This window comes from Aplidium turbinatum, chromosome 16, assembly GCF_918807975.1.
Source record: "Aplidium turbinatum chromosome 16, kaAplTurb1.1, whole genome shotgun sequence".
NCBI classification, from domain to species: Eukaryota; Metazoa; Chordata; class Ascidiacea; order Aplousobranchia; family Polyclinidae; genus Aplidium; species Aplidium turbinatum.
This window is the reverse complement of record NC_137487.1, coordinates 5,390,279-5,413,291: the sequence shown is the minus strand read 5'-3', so window position 1 is coordinate 5,413,291 and position 23,013 is coordinate 5,390,279. Positions and strand designations below refer to the sequence as shown.

The following is a 23,013-nucleotide window of genomic DNA, read 5'->3' as shown; positions in this document are numbered from 1 at the left end:
GTTGTAGCCTACTGTATATTATTTCATTGTTTTGGATATGGACAGCTAAAGCTTTGTCTGACGCAAATAAATAATAGCCTAATAACTAATCAAAGCACCCTAGTATTTTCGGCATCTTGAGCAGTGGCTCCGAGAGGGGGGGGGAAGTCGGGCCAGTTCCCCCCCCTAGCAAAACATTGTAAAGGAAAAACGAGCAGTTTTTTGTTTTTGCACTTTTGAGGGGGCCCATTTTTAGTACTAAAGTAAAAATGTACCAACTAAATAGCCTAATCAACAAATTCTTAAATCAAGTGCGTAGTTCCAAGTATTTCTCAATCATTGTAAATGTCACTTTCGATGCTTCTCATCAAGAACAAAATGATTTTCGTGTTAAGGTAGGCGATGTTGAACAGCTTCAAGCGTGGCCTACGCTTCAAGACGTAAAATCTGAGGCTGAAATGATTTCTGTATCACTGAACAGTTTCGATTGTATTGATAGTTTCAACTTGAAAACTGGTGCTGTTTTAGCTAAACGGGAACTATTTTTGCTTGACAACTGAACCTTAACTTTAAAATCTGCGTTGGCCAGGCATAGGACGTTGTATCCAATATAAGTTATCTGGGAAAGTTAAGGGCATAAGTCCAAGCACGATTAAAGAAAGTAAATCCTGTATATTTTTGTTTATGAATCATCATCATCATCAGTCATCATCTCCGCCTGCAGCAGATTGCGCATCAACATGAGTTATTTGCTTCCAAGAGTGGCGATTTTGAGCCAGCTCGCCCAGTGTCGCCAAGTTGAGTCCGGTCCATGATTGGATGTTGTCTTGCCATTGTTTTGGTTGTCTGCCACGTTTTCTTTTTTCTTCTACTTTTCCTTCAGTGCAAACTTTGCTGATTCCGAATTGTGATCTTTTAGTGTGGCCTAACAGTTTTAAAAGTTTTGATTTTATTAACGTATTGCTGCAATTGGATGTAATTTTGTCATAGTTAAAAGATCTTCTGTTTTCGTGTGGTCAAGTAGCCTTTTGTTGGTCATGCTTCTCATGATGTGATTTTGGAAGGTAGTGAGTATTTTTCTTTATTTGATTTTTTGTTTATGGATGTTGTTGCTTAGGCTAAATCTAGTTGGTATTCATAATGTTGCCTACAGACAGCGTTGTTCAAATGTCTTATCATTTTTGGAGTAATTGATTATTATCTGTTAGCTTGTGGCATCTTTAAAGTTATAGCCCAGTCAGAGGAAAAATTCTCAAAAATCCAAAGAAAGCTGTCCTATCATCTTGCAAAGAAAATTGACTTCGAGAGGGCAATCAAGGCGTGGTGTAGTCAAACCCAATGCTTTACATTACCCTTTTGCAATTGAAGACCAACAAGACCTTGATCGGAAGCTGAGTCAATGCTAAAGTAGCCTACAACTAGCAGTTTTAAATTTGTGACTGCTTTGCATTATGTGGATTACGGTCCTAAACAAGATTCAATGATGAATGAAATTAAAGGAAGATGTAGGCTAATCTAAGTAAGAGAAAGCTGAGAAGAGTAGGCTACTACTCGCAAGCTAAAGTTGCAGTGGCAATTATAAATTTAAAAAAAAATGATTTTCTTTTCCTGAGGACAGAACGCTTTTATAACTCCACCTCCTAGCTGAATCATTCGAAGGAAATGTATTCTACCGTGCATTGCAAAGCATTCGATAGTTGTTGGAATTGACAAATGTAGGCTATCAACAAACTCAAACATATCGTCGATGAGTTTGAAGTTCCATGAAAATTTCATCGTATGTCTGCTGTGCAGTTGCGGGCATGTGGACAAATTTAAACCATTTGTAGGCTACAACAATGACATTTTTCAAGACATTTTGGATGAGTTGGTACTTTTGACAGAAAGCCACCCAGCAAACTTCAGCTGCAAACCAGAACGAACCACCCCATAATCTCTACACAAGAAATCATTGATTGCAACTTTTGAAAGGTTTTTCCAAATAGTTTTGTAATGATTTTTTGTGTTCTAGTAGCTACCTCCAACGGTTGCGCTTTGAGAACGTGGTTCTAGCAATTACTGAAATTTGTAAAGAATTGTTTGCGCTCCAGTAGGCCTATGACTCAAAACCGATTGAAAAGCCTAACTATACAAGTTGTGCATCAATTCAGATGTCGCAAAATTTTATTTTTTGATGCTGTGATCCGTAACTTTGCATTGCAAAAAGTCCAGAAAGGGTTGAATTAAATCAGGGATGTCCAAACTCCGGCCCACGAGACTTTTTTGTATGGCCGCGCCTGTTGTTGTACAATGTGTTATTTTTGGCCTGCAGACACACAAAAATCATATAAATTCAACTTGCAGTTTTCAGAAAAATTATTGTGGCTGTTGGCCCGCGAACACTTATTATCAAATCTGTCTCGCGTGGGAAAAAGTTTGGACACTCCTGAATTAAATGCTTGGTTGAACTATTTTCGTTACCTGTATAGGCCTACGTAGGCCTATTGTGTGTTTACAAAGCTTTCTAGACAAAATAGTTAGCCTCAATGGCATTTTTGCTACAAGTGTAATCCAGTGATTAATTATTGATAATTTTTACATTGAACGAAGTTCTTTTCATGTTGAGGAAAGTAGGCTAATTTCAGCTTAACACGAACATGCAACGCAATATTTGCTAAAAAATATTATGGGGCCCATTTTTCGTATTGTTTCCCGACCAGTAGGCTACTGACTTCTCTCGGAGGCCCTGATCTTGAGAGGCGTCAAATAAGACATTTGGCAGAGCCAATCACTATTTCATTTGCAAAGATACTTTCGCTTGACATTCCATGATGTAGGCCTATTGTGCGATAATTAAGTTGGTGGTACCGCAATTAGCACATGCGAATACAATGGAGGTTTGCCCTCTCTGATTCATTTAGTTACCGGTACATACGGCGTCAGACAGGGTGTAGTCCTACGCCCTTTTTATCTTTTTGTTGTTTATATTTAATTAACATAGCGACTGAATGCATTATCAGTAGGCTGCTACATCGCTCATGCATGTTTAAATAATACTATTGTGATGGGCGTACAATGAAACATGATTCTTATAATTAGGCTATTGTGTACAGTCGCAAATCTGCGTTGCTCTGAGCGCTCTTTATACAGCAGACAGTGCCAGCACAATCGAGTATGTTGTTAGTCTTTTCTTACCAAGCAGTGAAGCAGGATTAAGTAGTCGGACCACTCGGCAGGCGACAACTCAGCAAGTACATTTTAGCTACTACCCAAGTCAGCAAATAAAATTTTCATCTAGCATCGCACTTGCTTGGTCATGGCTTGCTAAACTGAATCTGCTGACTTGTTAGATGCCAAGTAGGTAGGCTATCAGTATCATCTTGCTTAGTTTTTACTTGTTTAGATTGATCATTACCAATTCCAGCCGCTTGCTGAAATGTTGCTAGCTCAGTTGTCACTTGCACAACTGCAGTATGCTGAGTCTACAACTACTGAGTTGTAAGAGACTTGCACGAATAAGGTTCAGCACCACTGGTATGTATGACCCGACAGGGCATCGAACCCATGCCTATCGATTCAGAGGAAGACACTCTAACCACTAAGCCGGTGCAGAGCGGCTATAAAGTGAACGAGACAAACGTCACAATTACGTTTATTTAAAGCAAAACCACCAGCAATCCAGCAGTAAACGGACACAGTGTTACAGCCAGTACATTTTTCCCGTTCACATTGTGAAAATAACCGCAGAAACGACGGCTTAAAAGCCACCCAGGGCAACATAAGTTTGATACATCAGTGTTTCCACTTTTTGTTTCAACATCGAGCTTTGAAACTATGAAGCGAAAAGCACAAACAACACAAAACTATAGGCATGTAGAATAGTGCATACAGAACAGTTCAACGTCACACCAGCTTAAATCAGCCCGTATAAGTAGATTTTATCCAGACGAAAATTAACTTTACGTCAATCATACAATTCAGGTAAAATCACAAACTTGACAACCAAATAGCCAGCTTGCGGCAGTGCAATTTGTCACCAACAACGAAAGAAAATATCGTTGTTTTGTTGAAGGAAAAAGGAAATTATTAACGATGATCCGACGCAAAGTAAAAATTTTACAGCGGTACAATAGAAAATGATGAATAGTTTTATCAATTTGTGTGTGTAAGCTTTTACATCGGTCGAATGCTCCCTTCCTGCAGTTTTCGCTCAGGAGAGATTGTGGTGGTGACGCGACGTACAGCCATCTTCTCACCTTCTCGAAATCGGTCACGCTTCGTTGATTTATCACGTGACGAATATTTTTGCAGTGACGAGGACGTACCACAAAGCTTGTTGCCATTTGTGTCTTCAGCAGGGGACACAGCACTTCGCCTGTGAATCGGAGGCAATATCGAGGGAGGTTTTGGGACAATTGTGGCAGCAACGCTCTCTCCTGCGTTTAAAAAGGGAGCCGGGTCCGGCATGGGACTTGGGTTAAAACGAGGGTTCAAATTAGATGATGATTTTGATGCACTATAGGATACACTGTCTTTGACAGACGCAGCAGAAGACGGCCTGGAACCAACAGATCTTCTGGTTGTTGTGCTGGCATATGTGGAACTGGACGGCCTCACAGGACCATCTGTGGACTTTGAACTTCGGTGGGGGCCTTTGCTTCGGGGGATAGAAGGGGGGGCTGGGGACATGGAAGGTTGCTTTACCTGTTGTAAACTGTGCAGTTTCGACCTCGTCTGGTGCAACTGCGCAGATAGATATCCGATTGTATTGGACCGAGAATCCATTTCGTTGGCAAGAGCACTAATTTTGTGACTTTTCACCTGTGTTGAAATTTAAGAATTGTAAAAATATTAATTATAAAATTTTGAAGAAGTAGGTCTATTCAAATATTAGAAATTTGCGATTAAGTTGCTTTAAAAATAAGGCAATAATTTCGATTTTGCTTAAAGCCGCCCAAGTCGATGCGAATTGCTCTAAAAACCGTGGCGTATTTAAAGTGTCTTAACGGGAACGCTAGAATCGACTTTTGAGGGTGCCCAGAAGTGCGAAATGCATGGGAGTGAGCACATATCCTATATTAAAACAACATGCATTGTAATAGTCGGAAGTTAACGATAATTAGGTGGTGCTAGCCTGTGTAGATTAATTTATACCACAGGATGTACCAGAGTCCATTAAGAAACGCTGATAACGTCTAAAATGCTTCATAAACTTCCATAGCATGGCATTTTTTACAGGGTGTACCGAAGCCCAGTTGAAAATGTTTTGTTTTTTGATCGATTCAACATAATAATGAGTTGATTGAGCATAAGACAATGAATGAAAGATCGTTTTGATGAGTGGCGGTGATATAATTGAATTTGTATTGATACTTGAAACTAAACATTCGAGGTAAAGCTTTTGGCTCCTGACAATAGAAATACAGTAGCAACAAGAGAAATAACAAACTTTATTTTGAAACAAAGGAAAATGACTACGAAAATCTTTGGTGTATCCTGACCTTTTATCCCGCAAATCAGTCCTGTTTCACATTGATTTAACGTCTGCAGACTGTCAAAAGGAACTGATACGCTGTTAGGATTACATAGTGTGATTGGTTGTTACCACTGCTCGCATATTTATTGTTTTTCATTGATTCAATGCTAAATAATGAAAGAATCGATTTTGTTGTACGACAACCCATTGTGTTGGCAATTATAGTACACTGAGATCAGTTTAATCGAGTGCCGTTTGTTGTCGTCAGACACAAACTGTATCCAAACGGTGTTGCGATTAGCCAATGAAGTTGAGATGTTCAATACATAATTATTAAACATTAACGCCAGTACAAGTAAATTAATACCAAATAGAAAAATACTATGTCAATTTAACATTGACTCAACATATGCAGACGTTGAATTAAAGTAAAACGAAAAACCGGATATACACGTTCAGAGTGGTTCATCGACTGCAGATTATGGCTGTTGAAAAAATTAGACCTACACTATTACCCTGAAAATAGTGTAGGACTATAATAGTGTAACTGTGTAATACAGTGAATTATATACCCTGAAAATTACCCTGGAAATATGTAAATAGTGATTAGTAACATTGCTAAAAGAAATGCTCATTTGCAACCATGGTGATGGAAAACAGCTTACAAAGTTGACAATTCAATTGACAAACAGACCTTCAATTCGTTCAGATATTTCTTTTCTTGAGAGATTGCGTGTGTTTCAAGTTCCACAAATTGCCTGTCCTTCTCTTCCAACAACTGAACCATAGAAATCTTTTCTTGGGTCAACAAGGCAACTTCTGCTTGTAATTGCTCTATCACCTTTGCACAGTTTTCATCTGAAACAGTGAAATTCTTTTTTAAAAGTTGTGGTATTTTCAAATTTTACATTATCAACCAATGCTGCAATAATGGTGCTACCGCGCCTTCGTGTGAAAACGGCAGAGGAAATTATTTAAACGCTTTCAAAACAACACAACAATGTAAAATGTTGAACATTTCACTTATGTCGAGTTCAAATCAGATAAAGTATAAACTCACAACTAAAGTCATTCGAAAAAATAAAAACAGAAAAGTGTATTTAGAGTCAGACACACAAGTTATTTTTGTGGCATGACTTGTCGTCACAGACAACATTGATCTCACTCAATATGGGCTGTTCAGCTAAGCCAGAAATTGCAGAAGACAAACAGTGAATTTTGTGTCATTAATTATTTATTAAATGAGTCAGTCTGTTAGTCGGGCCATGCTGTTGATCACAATCGTCCATCGTTGAAAGGATTGTTCAATACTAAAAAATGGTGGGATGTTTTAGGTTTTTCGACCAAAACATTATATAAAACAAATTTTACCAAAACATGGAAACAATTTCCATTTGATCAAATGAAATATAATCAATCTTGTTTTCTGCCTTTAACAATATTAGTAGACATCTGTAGGTCATATTCACAGACACGGAGATATGGAAAAAAAAGTAGCACTATTGGGAGGGGGCGGGGGTTAATTTTAATTTCAACTTAAGCTCTTATCTTAGAACACAGCAGTATATTCTAAGACTTTTGTTATAATATTTTTTTAATTTAAGTCCAAAACCTAATCCATATTAAAGTCCATGACGGTTACATATTTATAATAGGCCTAGCCAATGCAGCATTTTCTCCCATAGAAATAGCCTACTTTCGGGCAGTAAATAATTTTCGGTACAATAACGTCGTCGGATTTTCCATGGAAATATTTACGTGAAATTTTTTTTAAAAACTACAGCCGTTTAATCATGTTATGTGTTACACTGTGAAAAGTTTAATGACAAGATCCATTGTAGGTCATGTCCAGGAGTATGTAGGCTTATGTATGTAAATTAGTGATGGTTGCTACTATTGCTAGAACAGTGAGTGATGACAATCGCCTACTTTTAATTATGAAACCAATTAAATGTGCATCCATGGATTTGGATATCCTGTAGGGTCAAACTTAGTCAATATCCATGAATGGCTGGGTTATAGATAAGGGCCAAGCTGGCTGGGGTTCCACAGGTGACGGGTGTACACTGTACAGGTTAACTAAAAACCGTGGAACCAAAACTCTCCATATCTTGCTTGTGGGTAAAATAACAATGGAGGAATACGATAGGTTTCGAGAAAAAAAAACAAAAAAACAGCAGTTCATTCATGAATGCCATTTGCCTGGAGTACAATGCTGTGCATTGTGAAGGAATTTAAAGAACGGCCGTTTTGAAAGTTTACTTCACAGGATTAGCGCATTGTCTGGTAGGGTATCCTTTTGATAGAACATCTGAAATCAAAATCAAAAAATCAGATTAACCAAAAGTGGCGTATGGACCTAAAACCAACTTCTGAAAAGGTTTTAGGTTTGTGCCACTTACACCCAGGTGGCCCATAATTTTCAAAGGTCATCCGAGGGTCAAATTTTATGAAAATCCCATAACTTGGAAACCGATTAAGCTAGAATGTTGGTTCTTGGCTCAAAACGTTCAGAAGGTCCATGTTTATATCTGTTATATTGCAACTTTTGTCTCTATTTCTACCACATAAGCCAGAATTTGCCAAAATAAAGTTTTTGCCTTATTCTCATGAAAAACGTAGCATCCATCATCATGTTCGATTTTCAAATGGAATCTTTAGACTATATTCAATGTCATTAAGGGCAGGGCACATTATTGGAAAAGGTGCTAAAGATTGTTGGTTCTGATGAAACAGTTACAATGACAGGTATCAAAAGTAGCTGAATTGCATCCTTAGAAGCTTTACTGGGATGGCCATTGCAATGGGCTGTATGCTTGCTCCATTTAAATGAGCTTCCACTAAGGCACATTTTCCAACAACTGGATGGTCTTACAGCAGGTTCGGATTCTTCTCAGGACCTCTGGGTAAAAAGTTACATGGTGCAGTTTCTGAATGGAGCGTGGTGAAATTCAAGGTTATTCCTACCCAAAGTTTCCTGTCATCCCGAATGACGTAATTGATGATTTAAGCAGTGACCAATCTTATGCGTATCGAATAAGCTTTGCTGTCATGTTGGGATGTGCAGATGCTAACCTTGAGCTGTTAGAAGTCGGTGGATTATGTCACTCACGTTGGTTAACACTCGGGTGCCGTATACTGCGTTTTTATGTGTCTCAAGAAAATGCATCACCAACATTGTGCACTATGGTGGAGTTTTTACTCAAAATCTATTTCCTTAGCTGGTTCCAAATCAAGCTCAAGAGCAAGATTACTGATGGACCAATAAATTTCTACAGTATTGTTGATCGTGTGGTAAAGTTTCCAAAGAAAAAAATGTACGAGATATTGCATTGAAAGTTCTTCAAAGAAATGCATATTTTGCGCACCATGAAAATGTTTTGTTGGCAATGCTGGCCGATGACGATGAAAGTGTTCGCCGGCTTGGGGTTAATAAGGTGCTTAGCATGCGACGAGAAGCAGGACAGTATGTCATTGAAAATGAGGCATTCGATTGTGTTGATGATGGCAGCGACCTTCAAGAATTGGCAACCACTGAAGAGTTTGGTCACAGTTCATATCAAAAAGTCCGAAAGTTTCAAATTCCAAAACTTAACCCAACTGCTAAAGTATAATATCTTATAAATTATCCAGTTTGAATCTGAAAACCATGTATGAACCACCTGCATTACAAAATATATTTGAAGAATGGAGATATTGAAGATTTTAAACAGAACAAGTTAAAACTCAGCACCCATGCCACAACCAAGCTGTTGAAAGGCACATTAAATTGGTAACCAAAGCTTCATCACCTGTCGCCGGATTTGAAAGAAGGGACGGTCATATATATCATCATCATAATCCATCGTCGGTTTGTTCCCCACTAGTGGGGGTGGCCGATTGTTTCCGCGCAGCAATTGTCTTAACCCCCTTTCTCCATTTCACCCTGTCCCTTGCATCTTCCTCCTTCAGTCCGACTTTTTTAAACTCATCCTTCACTTGTTGTTTCCACGTTCTTCTTGGACGACCGCGTTTCCTCTTCCCATCCACCTTTAGATCTAGTGCCTTTCTAAGAAAACTTCCTTCCTCCCTCCTTATCACATGTCCATACCATCTTACTCCATTTGCCCTTGCCAGTTGGTCTATGGTCTCTCTCATCTCTAGCATATCCAACAATTCTTCAGTCCTTTTTTCCCTTCTCGTTTTCATATACGTCAGAAAATAAGATCGCGAAAACTCCTGAAGAGATTCAATACAAAGCAACAGTTCACTACATAGCCAAATTCTTAATTTAGTGTTTAATTAATAAACAATCAAGCATGCATTTTCATAGGAGTGATGTTTAGAATAAGCTTAAATTGTTGGGAACCAGTATCAGAAAAACTAATATATTTTGCTTTGTTAGTTATTTCAATAAACTTATATAATATTAAATTTTACCGGTGGGCTACACGTGAAATTACAAGCTAAAAAATGCTGCATGAACTGGATATGAGTGGGCCCCTAGGCAGACATACGGTATAATATAATATATAGTGTATTGCTATTGGATACGTGTAATTATAAACGAGTTGATGCCATGGTTTCTGTAACACTCATTGCAAATAGCCTAGTGGTGGATTAAGGTTGGCAAGGGTCTTTACCAAAGCCCAGTCAGACTTGCCCAAATTTGCAATGGATCAGAGTCGAAATATATTTTTTCTGACTTTGGTAGTTCTGATGTTTTCAGGTTGAAGGTTTTCAATATTTTTTCACCGCATGATAATTTTTATAATGCAGGGTCATTTCATTATAATTCATCCAGAAAATTGAAATTTTGGAACCATAGAATTTAGAATTGTCCCATTTTTTCACAGTTTAAAATGCTTGAAATTCTGAGTTATTTGGCACAAATTTTGTCAAAATTGGTTGAGCAGTTTTTGTTTTATCGCTATTTTAATGTTTGACCACCAGGTGGCGATTTTTTTAGTGAGCCGCATAAAAATGCTCATATCTTGGGACTTAGTTGCCCAATCTTCATAAAATTGGTATCTATCCCCCCATTTTCAGGGGTGGGCTTTCCAAAAATAAAGGTTAAAATGAGCTAGGAGTTATACTTTTTGTGATATAAACATTTGTAGTGCTTCGATTGCATGGCCGATTTCGCCATGCGGCCACGTGTTTTTTTCAAAATTTTTATGATCATTATGATTAGCATAGATGATATATTCCAAAAATATCTTTTTAATCACTTACAATTCACAACCTCATAATAAAAATTGTGCACAAAAATGTAGAATTTTTAAAATAGTCAAAAACATTGGATTTTAATTTTTTTCATCAGCCCATACTGGGCGGTCCGCCCCTCCCCCCCCCCCCCCCCTACTACGCCACTGTATGTCAATCAAAGCATAGTAGTATAATACATTATTACACAAAGTGAAGGAGTCAAGACATAAAGATGAAGGAGTTTAATACATCGACAGGATGTAATGAGCTTGTCCGATGTGGGAAATAATTATACCATTTTCCAAACATATCTCGCTGCTACTGGTAGGACAGTGTGCAACTGTGCATAGTACAATTGTGTTACTTTGATTTGTCAGAAGTTACATTAAAGAACAGCGACAGTCTTAATAGTAAAGTGAGTTATATGCAACAATCTGAGCAAGTATGTACATTGTACAACACCCCACCGGCACATAACATTGCAAAATAAAGTCACACTATTCTGACGATATAACTTCAAGTCTATACACTTCTGCTATCATTTCTGAATTGGAATACAGTTATAGGCTTTGTCTGCACTGATCATTGTAAAATTACATACATACATCATTGTAAGATTATTAGTGCCAAGAAGTGTACGAAACATTAAAGATAGTTTTAAGTGACTTTCTGCAATAAAATACAATTAAAAAGGATTCAATAAACCTATAGTTTTGCATGCATAACTAGTGCATCCCATTTTGCATTTAACATCATGTGACACTGGACAAAATATGCTCACTGCAGAGCCATTACAACATGTGAGGGGCAACAATCGGAATGAATAAAAACCCAATTGAACAAGGGTCGCCATGCATGTAAATAAACCGACAACCACGGTTTCTACCACGTAGCTAAACATGTGAAAAGCAGCATGAATTACTATACAATTGAACACGGGTTGTCATGCATGCGAATAAACTGCAAACCACGGTCTCTAGCATGCATTGTACAGTAACTAAGCTCTATGAAAGGAAGCAAAAATATAAATACAACATAAATGAACAAAGGTTGTTGTACACTTTGACACATAGAACAACATGCCATTATTGTAACATTAGTCAAGACCTAGACAGCAATTTCAGGCAATCAAACCCAACCTAGTAGAAGCCAATCAATGCTCTTCTTGAATGCAAATGAAGCGACGATTCACAGTTTCCATGTTTGGAGCCGAAAATGTGTATATTCTGCCTGTTATAGTGGAAACTGTCCAAAATCATCTGGATTGAAGAAATTCAGGACCAGGCACAGTGCTTCCACGCTGGAATCTTTGTTGAGTATTTCTCACTGGCACCAGTTCCTCAGCTTTTATATAGAAGAAAGGTACACTTGTTACAGCTTCAGAGCAGTATTGATAGGCAGCTGCAGCAGTCAAAATTTGGTTAGCAGTTGGTCTGCCTAGACTTTCGTTACCCAGCTTCCTTTTTACTACTCCATCAATCCCGTCACATGGAGATTTACCATGATTTGTGGCGAAAAATGACCACTTTTGAACAAAGATTCCAGCGTGGAAGCACTGTGCCTGGTACTCGTGGATACCATTACTTTAGTTCAAGTTGTATTGGTTCTTTCAGTTTTAAGCGCGTATCAGATGATTCACAATTCGCTAGCAGCCTAGCACACATTGTTTCTTCGATGCAGCCCCAATGATAAACATCCAAGATGTAAGTGTCATGTCTTATGTAGCATGTGTTTCTGACGGACAGTGGTGGGTTGGGCTTGTTGAATTATTGTGGAGAAAGAAAAGAATGATGTTCTGGTCAATTTTATGCATTCTTGTGGCCCCTCTCCATCTTTCGATTAGCCTGGCCGTGAAGATAAGTGTTACATGCACATTTCTTCAATCATGATGATTTTGGACAGTTTCCACTATAACAGGCAGAATATACATATTTTCGGCTCCAAACATGGAAACTGTGAATCGTCGCTTCATTTGCATTCAAGAAGAGCATTGATTGGCTTCTATTAGGTTGGGTTTGATTGCCTGAAATTGCTGTCTAGGTCTTGACTAATGTTACAATAATGGCATGTTGTTCTATGTGTCCAAGTGTGCAACAACATTTGTTCATTTATGTTGTATTTATATTTTTGCTTCCTCTCACAGAGCTTAGTTACTGTACAATACATGCTAGAAACCGTGGTTTGCAGTTTATTCACATGCATGACAACCCGTGTTCAATTGTATAGTAATTCATGCTGCTTTTCACATGTTTAGCTAGATGGTAGAAACCGTGGTTGTCGGTTTATTTACATGCATGGCGGCCCTTGTTCAATTGCGTTTTTATTCATTCCGATTGTTGCCCCTCACATGTTGTAATGGCTCTGCAGTGAGCATATTTGAGCATATTTCATATCCAGTGTCACATAATGTTAAATGCAAAATGGGATGCACTAGTTATGCATGCAAAACTATAGGTTTATTGAATCCTTTTTAATTGTATTTTATTGCAGAAAGTCACTTAAAACTATCTTTAATGTTTCGTACACTTCTTGGCACTAATAATCTTACAATGGTGTATGTATGTATGTAATTTTACCATGATCAGTGCAGACAAAGCCTATATACTGTATTCCAATTCAGAAATGATAGCAGAAGTGTATAGACTTGTAGTTATATCGTCAGAATAGTGTGACTTTATTTTGTAATGTATATACTTTCTTTCTCAGATTGTTATGTATTTCTTAGATTGTTGCATATAACTCACTTTACTATTAAGACTGTCGCTGTTCTTTAATGTAACTTCAAACAAATTAAAGTACCACAATTGTACTGTGCACACTGTCGTACCAGTAGCAGCGAGCCATGTTGGAAAATGATATAATTATTTCCCACATCGGACAAGCTCATTACATCCTTTCGATGTATTAAACTCCTTCATCTTTATGTCTTGACTCCTTCACTTTGTGTAATAGTGTATTATACTACTATGCTTTGCTTGGCATACAGTGGCGTAGTAAGGGGGGGGGGGGGGGGGGGGGGAGGGGCGGACCACCCAGTATGGGCTGATGAATTGTTAGTGATTAAAGTAGAATTATTAGAATAGGAGTCAGTTATCTATGTCAATATTAGCATTGAGAAGAAAGCTTGACTACAGTTCTGCTCATAAAATAGTTGTAATACAAGTAGTGGTAATGAAATCTAAAGTCTTATCCCAAAATTCCAAAAAAAATAAAATCCAATGTTTTTGACTATTTTAAAAATTCTACATTTTTGTGCACAATTTTTATTATGAGGTTGGGAATTGTAAGTGATTTAAAAGATATTTTTGGAATATAACATCTATGCTAATAATAATGATCAAAAAAATTTTGAAAAAAATGTGTGGCCGCATGGCGAAATCGGCCATGCTATCGAAGCACTACAAATGTTTATATCACAAAAAGTATAACTCCTAGCTCATTTTAACCTTTATTTTTGGAAAGCCCATCCCTGAAAATGGGGGGATAGATACCAATTTTATGAAGATTGGGCAACTGAGTCCCAAGATATGAGCATTTTTATGCGGCTCACTAAAAAAATCGCCACCTGGTGGTTAAACATTAAAATAGCGATAAAACAAAAACCGCTCGACCAATTTTGACAAAATTTGTGCCAAATAACTCAAAATTTCAAGCATTTTAAACTGTGAAAAAATGGGACAATTATAAATTTTATGGTTCCATGGCCTGGATGAATTATAATGAAATGACCCTGCAACACTGATTGTAAGTAGTTTCTTATAAATTCCATGGAAACCAAAGATGTAAATTTTGAAACTTAATGTCTAATAACATTGTAACATTATTGCATATGAGTCTTTGCTACATTATTTTTGTCATTGAGTTTTTTTGTCACATATCCATGATTGTTGCTTGCATATATCCTTTGTACTAACTACTTAGAAAGTATTTTAAGCAGTACTTAGTCAGTTTGTACCTATTATGCCTTAACACAATAGCTGTGGGTGCAAATAGTTCAAATATAGCATTTTCACTACTTTACGTTACACAGCTTTAAAACTAAAGTGTCATTTTTTATTATTCACAGCTTATGTAGTTAAAATAGAGACAAAAGTTGCATTAGAGCATATATAAACATGGACCTTCTGGAAATTTTAAGCCAAAAACCAACATTCTAGCTTAACCAGTTTCCAAGTTATGGGATTTTCATGAAATTTGACCCTCGGATGACCTTTAAAAATTATGGGCCACCTGGGTGTAGGTGGCACAAACCTAAAACCTTCTCAGAAGTTGGTTTTAGGTCCATAAGCCACTTTTGGTTAATCTGATTTTTTAATTTAAAAAAAAAATTTTTTTTCACTCCACCCTAAGCAGCAGTTGTCAGCTTGAGGTTTTCAATTGGTTGTTGCAGCAGAAGCATACCAAAGGCAAGTCAATCTGCGAGAATAACTTGCCTAAATTTTGGACGGAAATTTCAATTTTTTACCACAAGTCTTGCAATGTAGCCTACTGTTGTATCCAAAAACCAGGGCTAAAGTTGAATTTGAAGAGTTGATTGGTGGTACAAAACTTGAAAATTGTAAGTAGAATGTTGCTCATGGTAGCTTGAAGCTGCAGGTGTTTGTCTGACTCTCTCCAGGAGCTATCGTCAGAATAAAATAGAGCATAAAAGCAATAAAGTATTTATAGTAGAAGAAAAATGAAAATCGAAATATAAATTTGGCTAATCAGAATAATTCAAAATTAGCAAAGAAGTTTTAAGACATATATATATAAACAATTTTCTTTTTGGCTGCATAAGATTGGATTGAGAGCTTTTATATATAAAAACTGCTTCCAGTGCTGCGAGGTGTAACGAGGAACGGCCTTTACCAGTAACTGAAAACATTTTCAGTCTAAAGTTTAAAGCACATTCTTCATTATCCAGCAGTTGTTGTCCTATTGCAGATTTATTCTGAAGATGGCTCCTGAAAAGAGTCAGACGAAAACCTGCAGCTTCGAGCTATCATGAGCAACATTCTACTCACGCTACCAGCGCACTTCGAGCTACCAGGAACAATTTTCAAAGTTGGATTTGAAAAAAAAGCCGATTAACCCTTCCTACATTGGGCATTCTACAAGAAAAAAGACACAGAGGTTGACAAAAAATAATATACCAGTACATATAAACACTAAACAGCTTGAATCAAAACTATTGATTTATACGAATGTCAACCGATAGAGTACTTTGAAAAACCATGATCAAGAACGTCTGTATCAGATTAGGCACGTAATCATCATCAGTAGACATGTGCTCTTCAGTTTTACATTTCAGTTCAGAAAAAAAAACAAAGCTCAGTAACGCACACAATCTGAATCTACAAAATATCTTCCTCAAAACCATACCTTCCAGTATAAATCAGACCTCAATATAGTTATTATGGTAGTTTTGATAACATTTATAAATGATAAAAAAAAAAAAATGGTTAAGTGAAAAGAATCTATGCTAATAATTCAAAACTTGTTACGCATTGATTTACAAACAACCAGATTGCGGGCTGAACAAAGATTACTGTGTAGCAGGTTTCTCTATCTCTTGCAATTTTGAATTTATCATATTACTGGTACCTCTATCGTACTCAAAGGCAGCCATTTCTTTCAATGACCAACAAACCAAAAAATCTAAGATTACGTATAAATAGTCAGTTGTAATTGTAAATAGCCTTCTAGCAATTATATATGACAAAAAATTGTTTAAACATATACCTGGTTCATCAATGTCAGTGTTCATTGCTGCATTGAAGGTCAATTCTGCAATATACATAAACAAGCATTTAACACAATCCACATCTCGTGAAATGTCTTTAAATTAATAAAATGTATTTCATGATATTATAGGCTATAGATTAAATCTCGATAGTTTGCACTTTGCACCTACCCAGTATGGATTTAGTTTCATTTAATTTGTGAAGAAATCAATGCAACATACTTTTTTTTATTTTATGCCTGTACTAACCCAGACAACAGAATCCGTCATTCTTACATTGATTTAATATCTGCAGATGTTGAATCAATGTAAAAACAACAGATTTTGCTGTTTTTCTTACTTTAAATTCTGTACAACTCAAATTAAAGAAAATGAGATATGATTATGAAACATGTTATGGCTATGCTTAACATTTATGATGTTATATAAACAATAAATACTATTAATATATACTACATTTTCTTTTCTGATTCTATTTGAATAAGGACCTTTTGATGATCCTCCTTTTAGGGTGAAACAGGTTGTAGAGGTTTTAGAGAGTAATAACTATATATATTTGATGTGATGTTATATACACGTGAAATATTAATCTAAGTATATGGAAAAAACCTTGCATGACCGGAATTAACACCATATGTACATAATCTACTGCCAAGATTTTTCACACTGCATGTTGAAAAGTATTTGAAAATGAGTTGCAAATACGGGTCACACTCAATTGTTAACAAATATCTCAATGCTAATAGCCTATATATATATAAAGCATACAATAATATAGTCTACCTGAGCATTTCTTTTGTAATTGTTCAATTTCTGCATGAAGACCTTTTAATGTGTTGGCATGCTGGGTCTCCATGAACAAAACAGATTTCCTAGCAGACTGCAGCTTTGTTTGCAGGATTTCGATTGAAGACGTTGCCATTGTCAGTAAATTGAGGTTTCAAAACAATACTGAGATAGCTTTCCAAAGCAATTGTCAAGCTTTTGACAGACGCACTTTTGTTTCACAAGATATTGACTGATTACATTGTCTACATACTTTGCAATCGTTTAAAAACAACATGCATGAAATTATCTGCAAATCAAACATGCAAAAGCTTAACCCCGTAGAGTTATCACATGTCAAGCAGCAATCCAGTACATCAATATTTTGTGTGATTTGCTCATACAAACAATTATGCACTATGACATAATAAACTATGATGGACTATGCACTGCTATTAATACTACACTAGGCTACTATGCACTATGATGTATGCACTATATAAAATAAAGATTATTTAAAGTTGTATTTGCTGTTAATAACAACACTTCCACACAACTAAAGCAAGGGTCCACGTCTATTAGGCGCTGGTCTAATAGGCGCGCACACTGTGGCGTCTGGATATTTAGGTGCGGAGCACTGTGGCGCCCGGTCATTTAGGTGCTATTCCTAGTAAAGTCTGCAGATTGTATCAGCTTGGCAGGTAGGGGCGTAGGGCAATGCTTTTCACACAAAATATTATATTGAACAGAAAAATATGTTGTTTTGTTAATGCGTGTGCGTTGTTGGTCATGGCTTCAGTGAGTGAAGTTGCTTAAACCGGCAATGGTTTTTCACACAAAATGTTAAATTGAACAGAAAAATATGTCATGGCTTCCGTGAGTGAAGCTGCTTAAACCGGCAATGCTTTTTCACACAAAATATTATCATCATCATCATAATCCATCGTCGGTTTGTTCCCCACTAGTGGGGGTAGCCGATTGTTTCCGCGCAGCAATTGTCTTAATCCCTTTTCTCCATTTCACCCTGTCCCTTGCATCTTCCTCCTTCAGTCCGACTTTTTTAAACTCATCCTTCACTTGTTGTTTCCACGAATTATATTAAACAGAAAAATATATGGGTGAAGCTGCTTGAACCGGCAATGATTTTCACACAAAATATTATATTATTACCGTAGCCAAAAAAGGACAGGCAAAGACTATGGATCTGCCATGATTTAGCCTACGACGTAGGGATACTTCCGTAGAATTACTTCCAATAATGTTCAAAAGCTTGAATAATTTATTGATAAAGCTTTCACCAACGCAAACTTGGACTAACAACAAATAAAACAATAATAAATCAATAAAACAACAATATATTTTTCTGTTCAATATAACATTTTATGTGAAAAGCATTGCCGGTTTAAGCAGCTTCACTCACTGAAGCCATGATATAATTTTCTGGCAAGCTGTTACAATCTACAGACTTTACTAGGAATAGCACCTAAATGACCGGGCGCCACAGTGCTCCGCACCTAAATATCCAGACGCCACAGTATGCGCGCCTATTAGACCAGCGCCTAATTGTCAGCGCCTAAAAGACTTGCTTCCCTAAAGCAATTGCCTTTTTTTATAGCAGTGCAAGATATCAAGTCTCCTTTAACAAACAACTGTTATCATAATTTAGAAATATACAACAATTGAAACCATAAAAATGTTCTGTTTTTGCCACAGTCACAACAAACTTGTGTCATTTGCAAATCAAACTCTATGAATGTTTAAGGAAAAGCAGAATAACAACAAGAACTATATACGGTACTACAAACTGATTTTGTTTTAATTAGTGCAGTAGGCTACTTTTGAACAGCGGCAAAATTCATTCAATGAAGTTCCTTTTAAGGTGCGTTGCCAATTTAGTTAATATAGGCTACCGTACTTATTAGTTGTCTTAAGTGTACTTGTGCATCTTTTTTTGAACCATTGTTGTGCAGCTATTAAGATTATTTCCTCCAAACATATTCTAATTGCAATTCTTTGATCTCACGTCACTTGGATTTTGTTGTCAAAAATTTTCAAATAAAAATTACATACGTGTTGATAGCAGTAGTGATTTTGTATAAACAGATAAATAACAACTGGCACTCTTTTCTCTCACCGCTGCAATTTTTGTGTAACCAGCCTTGTTCATCATTTCAATCTGACATCATCTTTAGATTAAACTTAGTTTGATGAAGAGATCTTATTTTATCAGAAGTTTTAGTTAGCAAGTTACACTTTTAAATGCAGCAAGTTCAATTGATGTAATTAAAACTGCTTTAAGGCTAATCAAATAAAGGTTAACAAGAAATTTGTTGGCAATGTAAAGTATTTATACTATAGATACTTTACATTCTATAGGCAATATAGATTCTATAGGCATTGCAAAGTACTGAAAATATACTGGTATTAAGAGTCAACAAATACTGTACATATAACATATATATAGTATTATTGCAACCGTGCCATGTTTTAAACTGATTGTCTTGTTTTGATATCAAGCACATTGTAATGTCCGCATTTTATCACTTCTACCTTTGCCATACATACAGGTTTTTCGTTGTGATGGTCAGCAATAAATACAAACTGAAATTTATATTGGACTTTATAGCTAAAATACAGTAGGTACCGTACCTTGGTAAAATTACAAAATTAAACAAAAGGATGCAACCTAATTCGTACCATGAACAATTCGTACCGTCAGTTTGTACCTTGAAATGATCGAGAGAAAAAATAAAAAAGCTGAAGTCGCTGATTGCAGTTTCCATATACATTTTAAAATTTTCCGCAAACAAACAATAAGTCTTAGGATCATTACCAGAAATTTTAAAATGTTTGCGAAACAGAAACTCCAATCAACCCTAACCCCTAACCCTTTTAAAATGTTTGCTGAAACTCCGATCAACCCTAACCTTTTTAAAATGTTTGCGAAAACTGCAATCAGCGACTTCGGCAAACTCTTAGGATCATTACCGGAAATTTTAAAATGTTTGCGGAAACTTTGGAAAAGCGGAAACTGCGATCAGCAATGTTCTATTTTTTTCTCTTGGTCTTTTTAGTTTGTTTGTGGATACCGATACCTAACCGATACCCTAACCCCTTTAAAATGTTTGCGAAAACTGCGATCAGCAACTTCAGCTTTTTTAATTTTTTCTCTCGATCTTTTCAAGGTACGAACTGACGTTACGAATTGTTCATGGTACGAATTAGGTTGCACCCAAACAAAATACCTACAAGTATCACAGTGGTTCTGCATTTTTTGTCAAAAAATAGTGAGTTTGCAGAAATATAACCAACATTAAACTACAAAATATCTGACTGTTTATGCCACCTGACATGAAATATTTCAACAACTGGTTTTGGGTTAACTATATTCTTAGACAAGCTGAAAATGTTGACCAACTGGTGACTCTCAACTCAAGCCAAGTTGTTCGTTTTTCTTTTATCTAATCCAGTACACATAGATCTCTTGTGATGGCGTGTCAAACTTTCAGTACAATGCAGAATAGCTACAACCTGATTTTCCCATCCGGATATATCCTTGACCGGCAAAGCCCAGTCAAATTAGTTTCGCACTGACAATGTAGCCACCAGTGCTTCCACTTTTGACAATTGATAAATCCTCTTCAGTTTCCTTTTTTATCCTGAAAAATCCCTTTTTTCTCAGTCGGAAATCCTTCAAAATTTCCTTCATAGGCGAGGTTATTTTTGACGTTATTTAAGTTAAAAAAAAGTGCCAATACAACTTTAAAGTTACTTTAATCTCACTTAAGTTACGTTTTAACCTGAAAGAACAGAAAATCAGTGAATTGAAGAAGTGGTAACCTACAGCAGGGTTTCCCAAACTGTGGTCCGCGGACCATTGGTGGTCCGCGACGACTGCACAGGTGGTCCGTGGCAATATGACAAGAAATTAAAAAGTCACACATATACGTAGTACGCAGTAGCCTACGTACCCTGTCAAAGATAATTGCCGCAGTTCTTTACAACAAATGATTTCGAAAGCTTTTGCTATCCAGTATCGTAAATCTTACTTGTTGCACCTTGGTTGCAGTTAAAAAGTTGTTTACGAAAAATTCTCATATGCCTCAAAACAAAATAACAGCATTCATAAAGAAACTCAACATATGGAAAACATTAACAAGGATAAATGTGGATATGTTTCATGTTCTGTGTGACTACATTACCAACAAACTCTTAATTAATACAGAGTTGATTTTCTCTGACGTTACACAACATTTGGAATTGCTTTCTGCACACTTTTAAGAAGTAGCCTACTTTTAAAAAGAGACATATGAGAATTTTGACTGGATTTTAAAATCTTTTGTTGTTACAAAGACTGATCTGTCAGGACGCGAAGAAGAAGAATTAGCCGAATTATCATCTGATCGAACTTTAATGCTTAGTTTCAATTAAACAGCTATTGCATCTTTCTGGTTGAGTGTTGTGGAGGAATACCCATTGCTATCGCAAAAGGCAACTAAAATTTTATTGCCTTTTGCCACGACCTACATGTGTGAGACAGCATTTTCAGCTCTTACCAACATGAAGACAAAATATAGGTCCAGACTTTCCGTGGACCCTGACTTACGAGTTTGCCTTTCACAAATAACTACGAGAATTGATGACTTATGCAATCCCATCCGTCCCATTGATGTTGTCAGTTTTTTAAATAAACAAAATTCAGTTTTATTCATTTTTACCTTTGTATTGGGGGTCCGTGAATAAACAGATTCACAAATAGTGGTCCGTGGCCCAAAAAAGTTTGGGAAACCCTGGCCTACAGTATTCAAATCGCTACAAAAAACAAAACCTTGCTGGCAGTAGCATGCCTAGCATGGCTGATTTAGTTGACAAACCCAATCTAATACCATAAAGTTGCTGAATAAATTACAAAGGTTAGCTTGATTTTTTTCAGTAACAACGGTATGTCGAAGTAACGTTGCTTTATTAGAACAGTAGTCTACACAAAAGCAGCACATATTTTACAATAACATGGTTTACTTCCTTTGTTCACTGTCCAGCCAAAAAAACGCTTGTCAGTTAGTCGGTTCTGGGATATTTACCACCTGGAGTCCTGGACATCATTTACCAATTACCACTCTCATCTTTCCCACACGGACTCTTTAACCTATCCCTAACATCGAAAATATAGGCTACAGGTGGTAAATGTGCAGTAACAAATTACGCTATCCATCGATTAACAAATTTATTTTTGTGTTTAGTTCGGTTTTCCTTGGTGCGCTAACTTGTTCAACTCTATAAGGCGAGGCTATCACTTTTTTCTCCTTGTCAGTAACGTCTTCACAATCATCTGAGACTGATGAAAAACTTTAGGATACTAGGCCTATTCATGATACTGACTCAGTCTGACTGTGTACATCATACGGTACAATTATACATATCGTATAGGCTACACAGCCTAGCTAGCTCTATTATGGGTGCAACCGAATTCGTACCCTGAACACTTGGTACCGTACCCTCATTTCGTACCCTGAAAACTAACTCACTCACTGCACTCACGTCCAATTCCCGAAATGGCGAGAATAGAAATCAAGTGACGGAAAAGTGAGAATGGGAAAGAGAGTGAGAGGGGGTTTCGGACGGCGAGTGGCGACGGAAACCAGCTGATCATCGTTATTCCAGTCGTTTTTAGAACTTTTGAATGGAAATTTTAATAAAATTTTCTTTAATATTACTAAAAACAACAATTCTCTTTTTAAGACAAAATTTCCTTGTAAAATTGCTAAAAATCCCTAAAAAATCCTTTCTATCTTCATTTCCCTTTTTTATCCTTCAAAGCGTTGAAAAATCCCTATTTCGGGATAAAATCCTTCAAAGTGGAAGCACTGGTAGCCACTAACAATGGAAAATATTTGTGATATAA

General features: G+C 36.7%; 1 protein-coding gene across 1 annotated transcript; it reads right to left on the bottom strand.

Annotated features, from left to right (window-relative positions):
* Positions 1-3,598: 3,598 nt before the first annotated feature.
* LOC145785439 (coiled-coil domain-containing protein 92-like) lies at positions 3,599-17,417 on the bottom strand. The gene is made up of 4 exons (XM_082597096.1): positions 17,130-17,417; positions 16,346-16,390; positions 6,129-6,292; positions 3,599-4,779 (listed from the first exon to the last, which is right to left on the bottom strand). The coding sequence occupies exons 1-4, from the start codon at positions 17,266-17,268 to the stop codon at positions 4,132-4,134; spliced, it is 996 nt and encodes a 331-aa protein (XP_082453222.1). The 5' UTR covers positions 17,269-17,417; the 3' UTR covers positions 3,599-4,131.
* Positions 17,418-23,013: the final 5,596 nt, after the last annotated feature.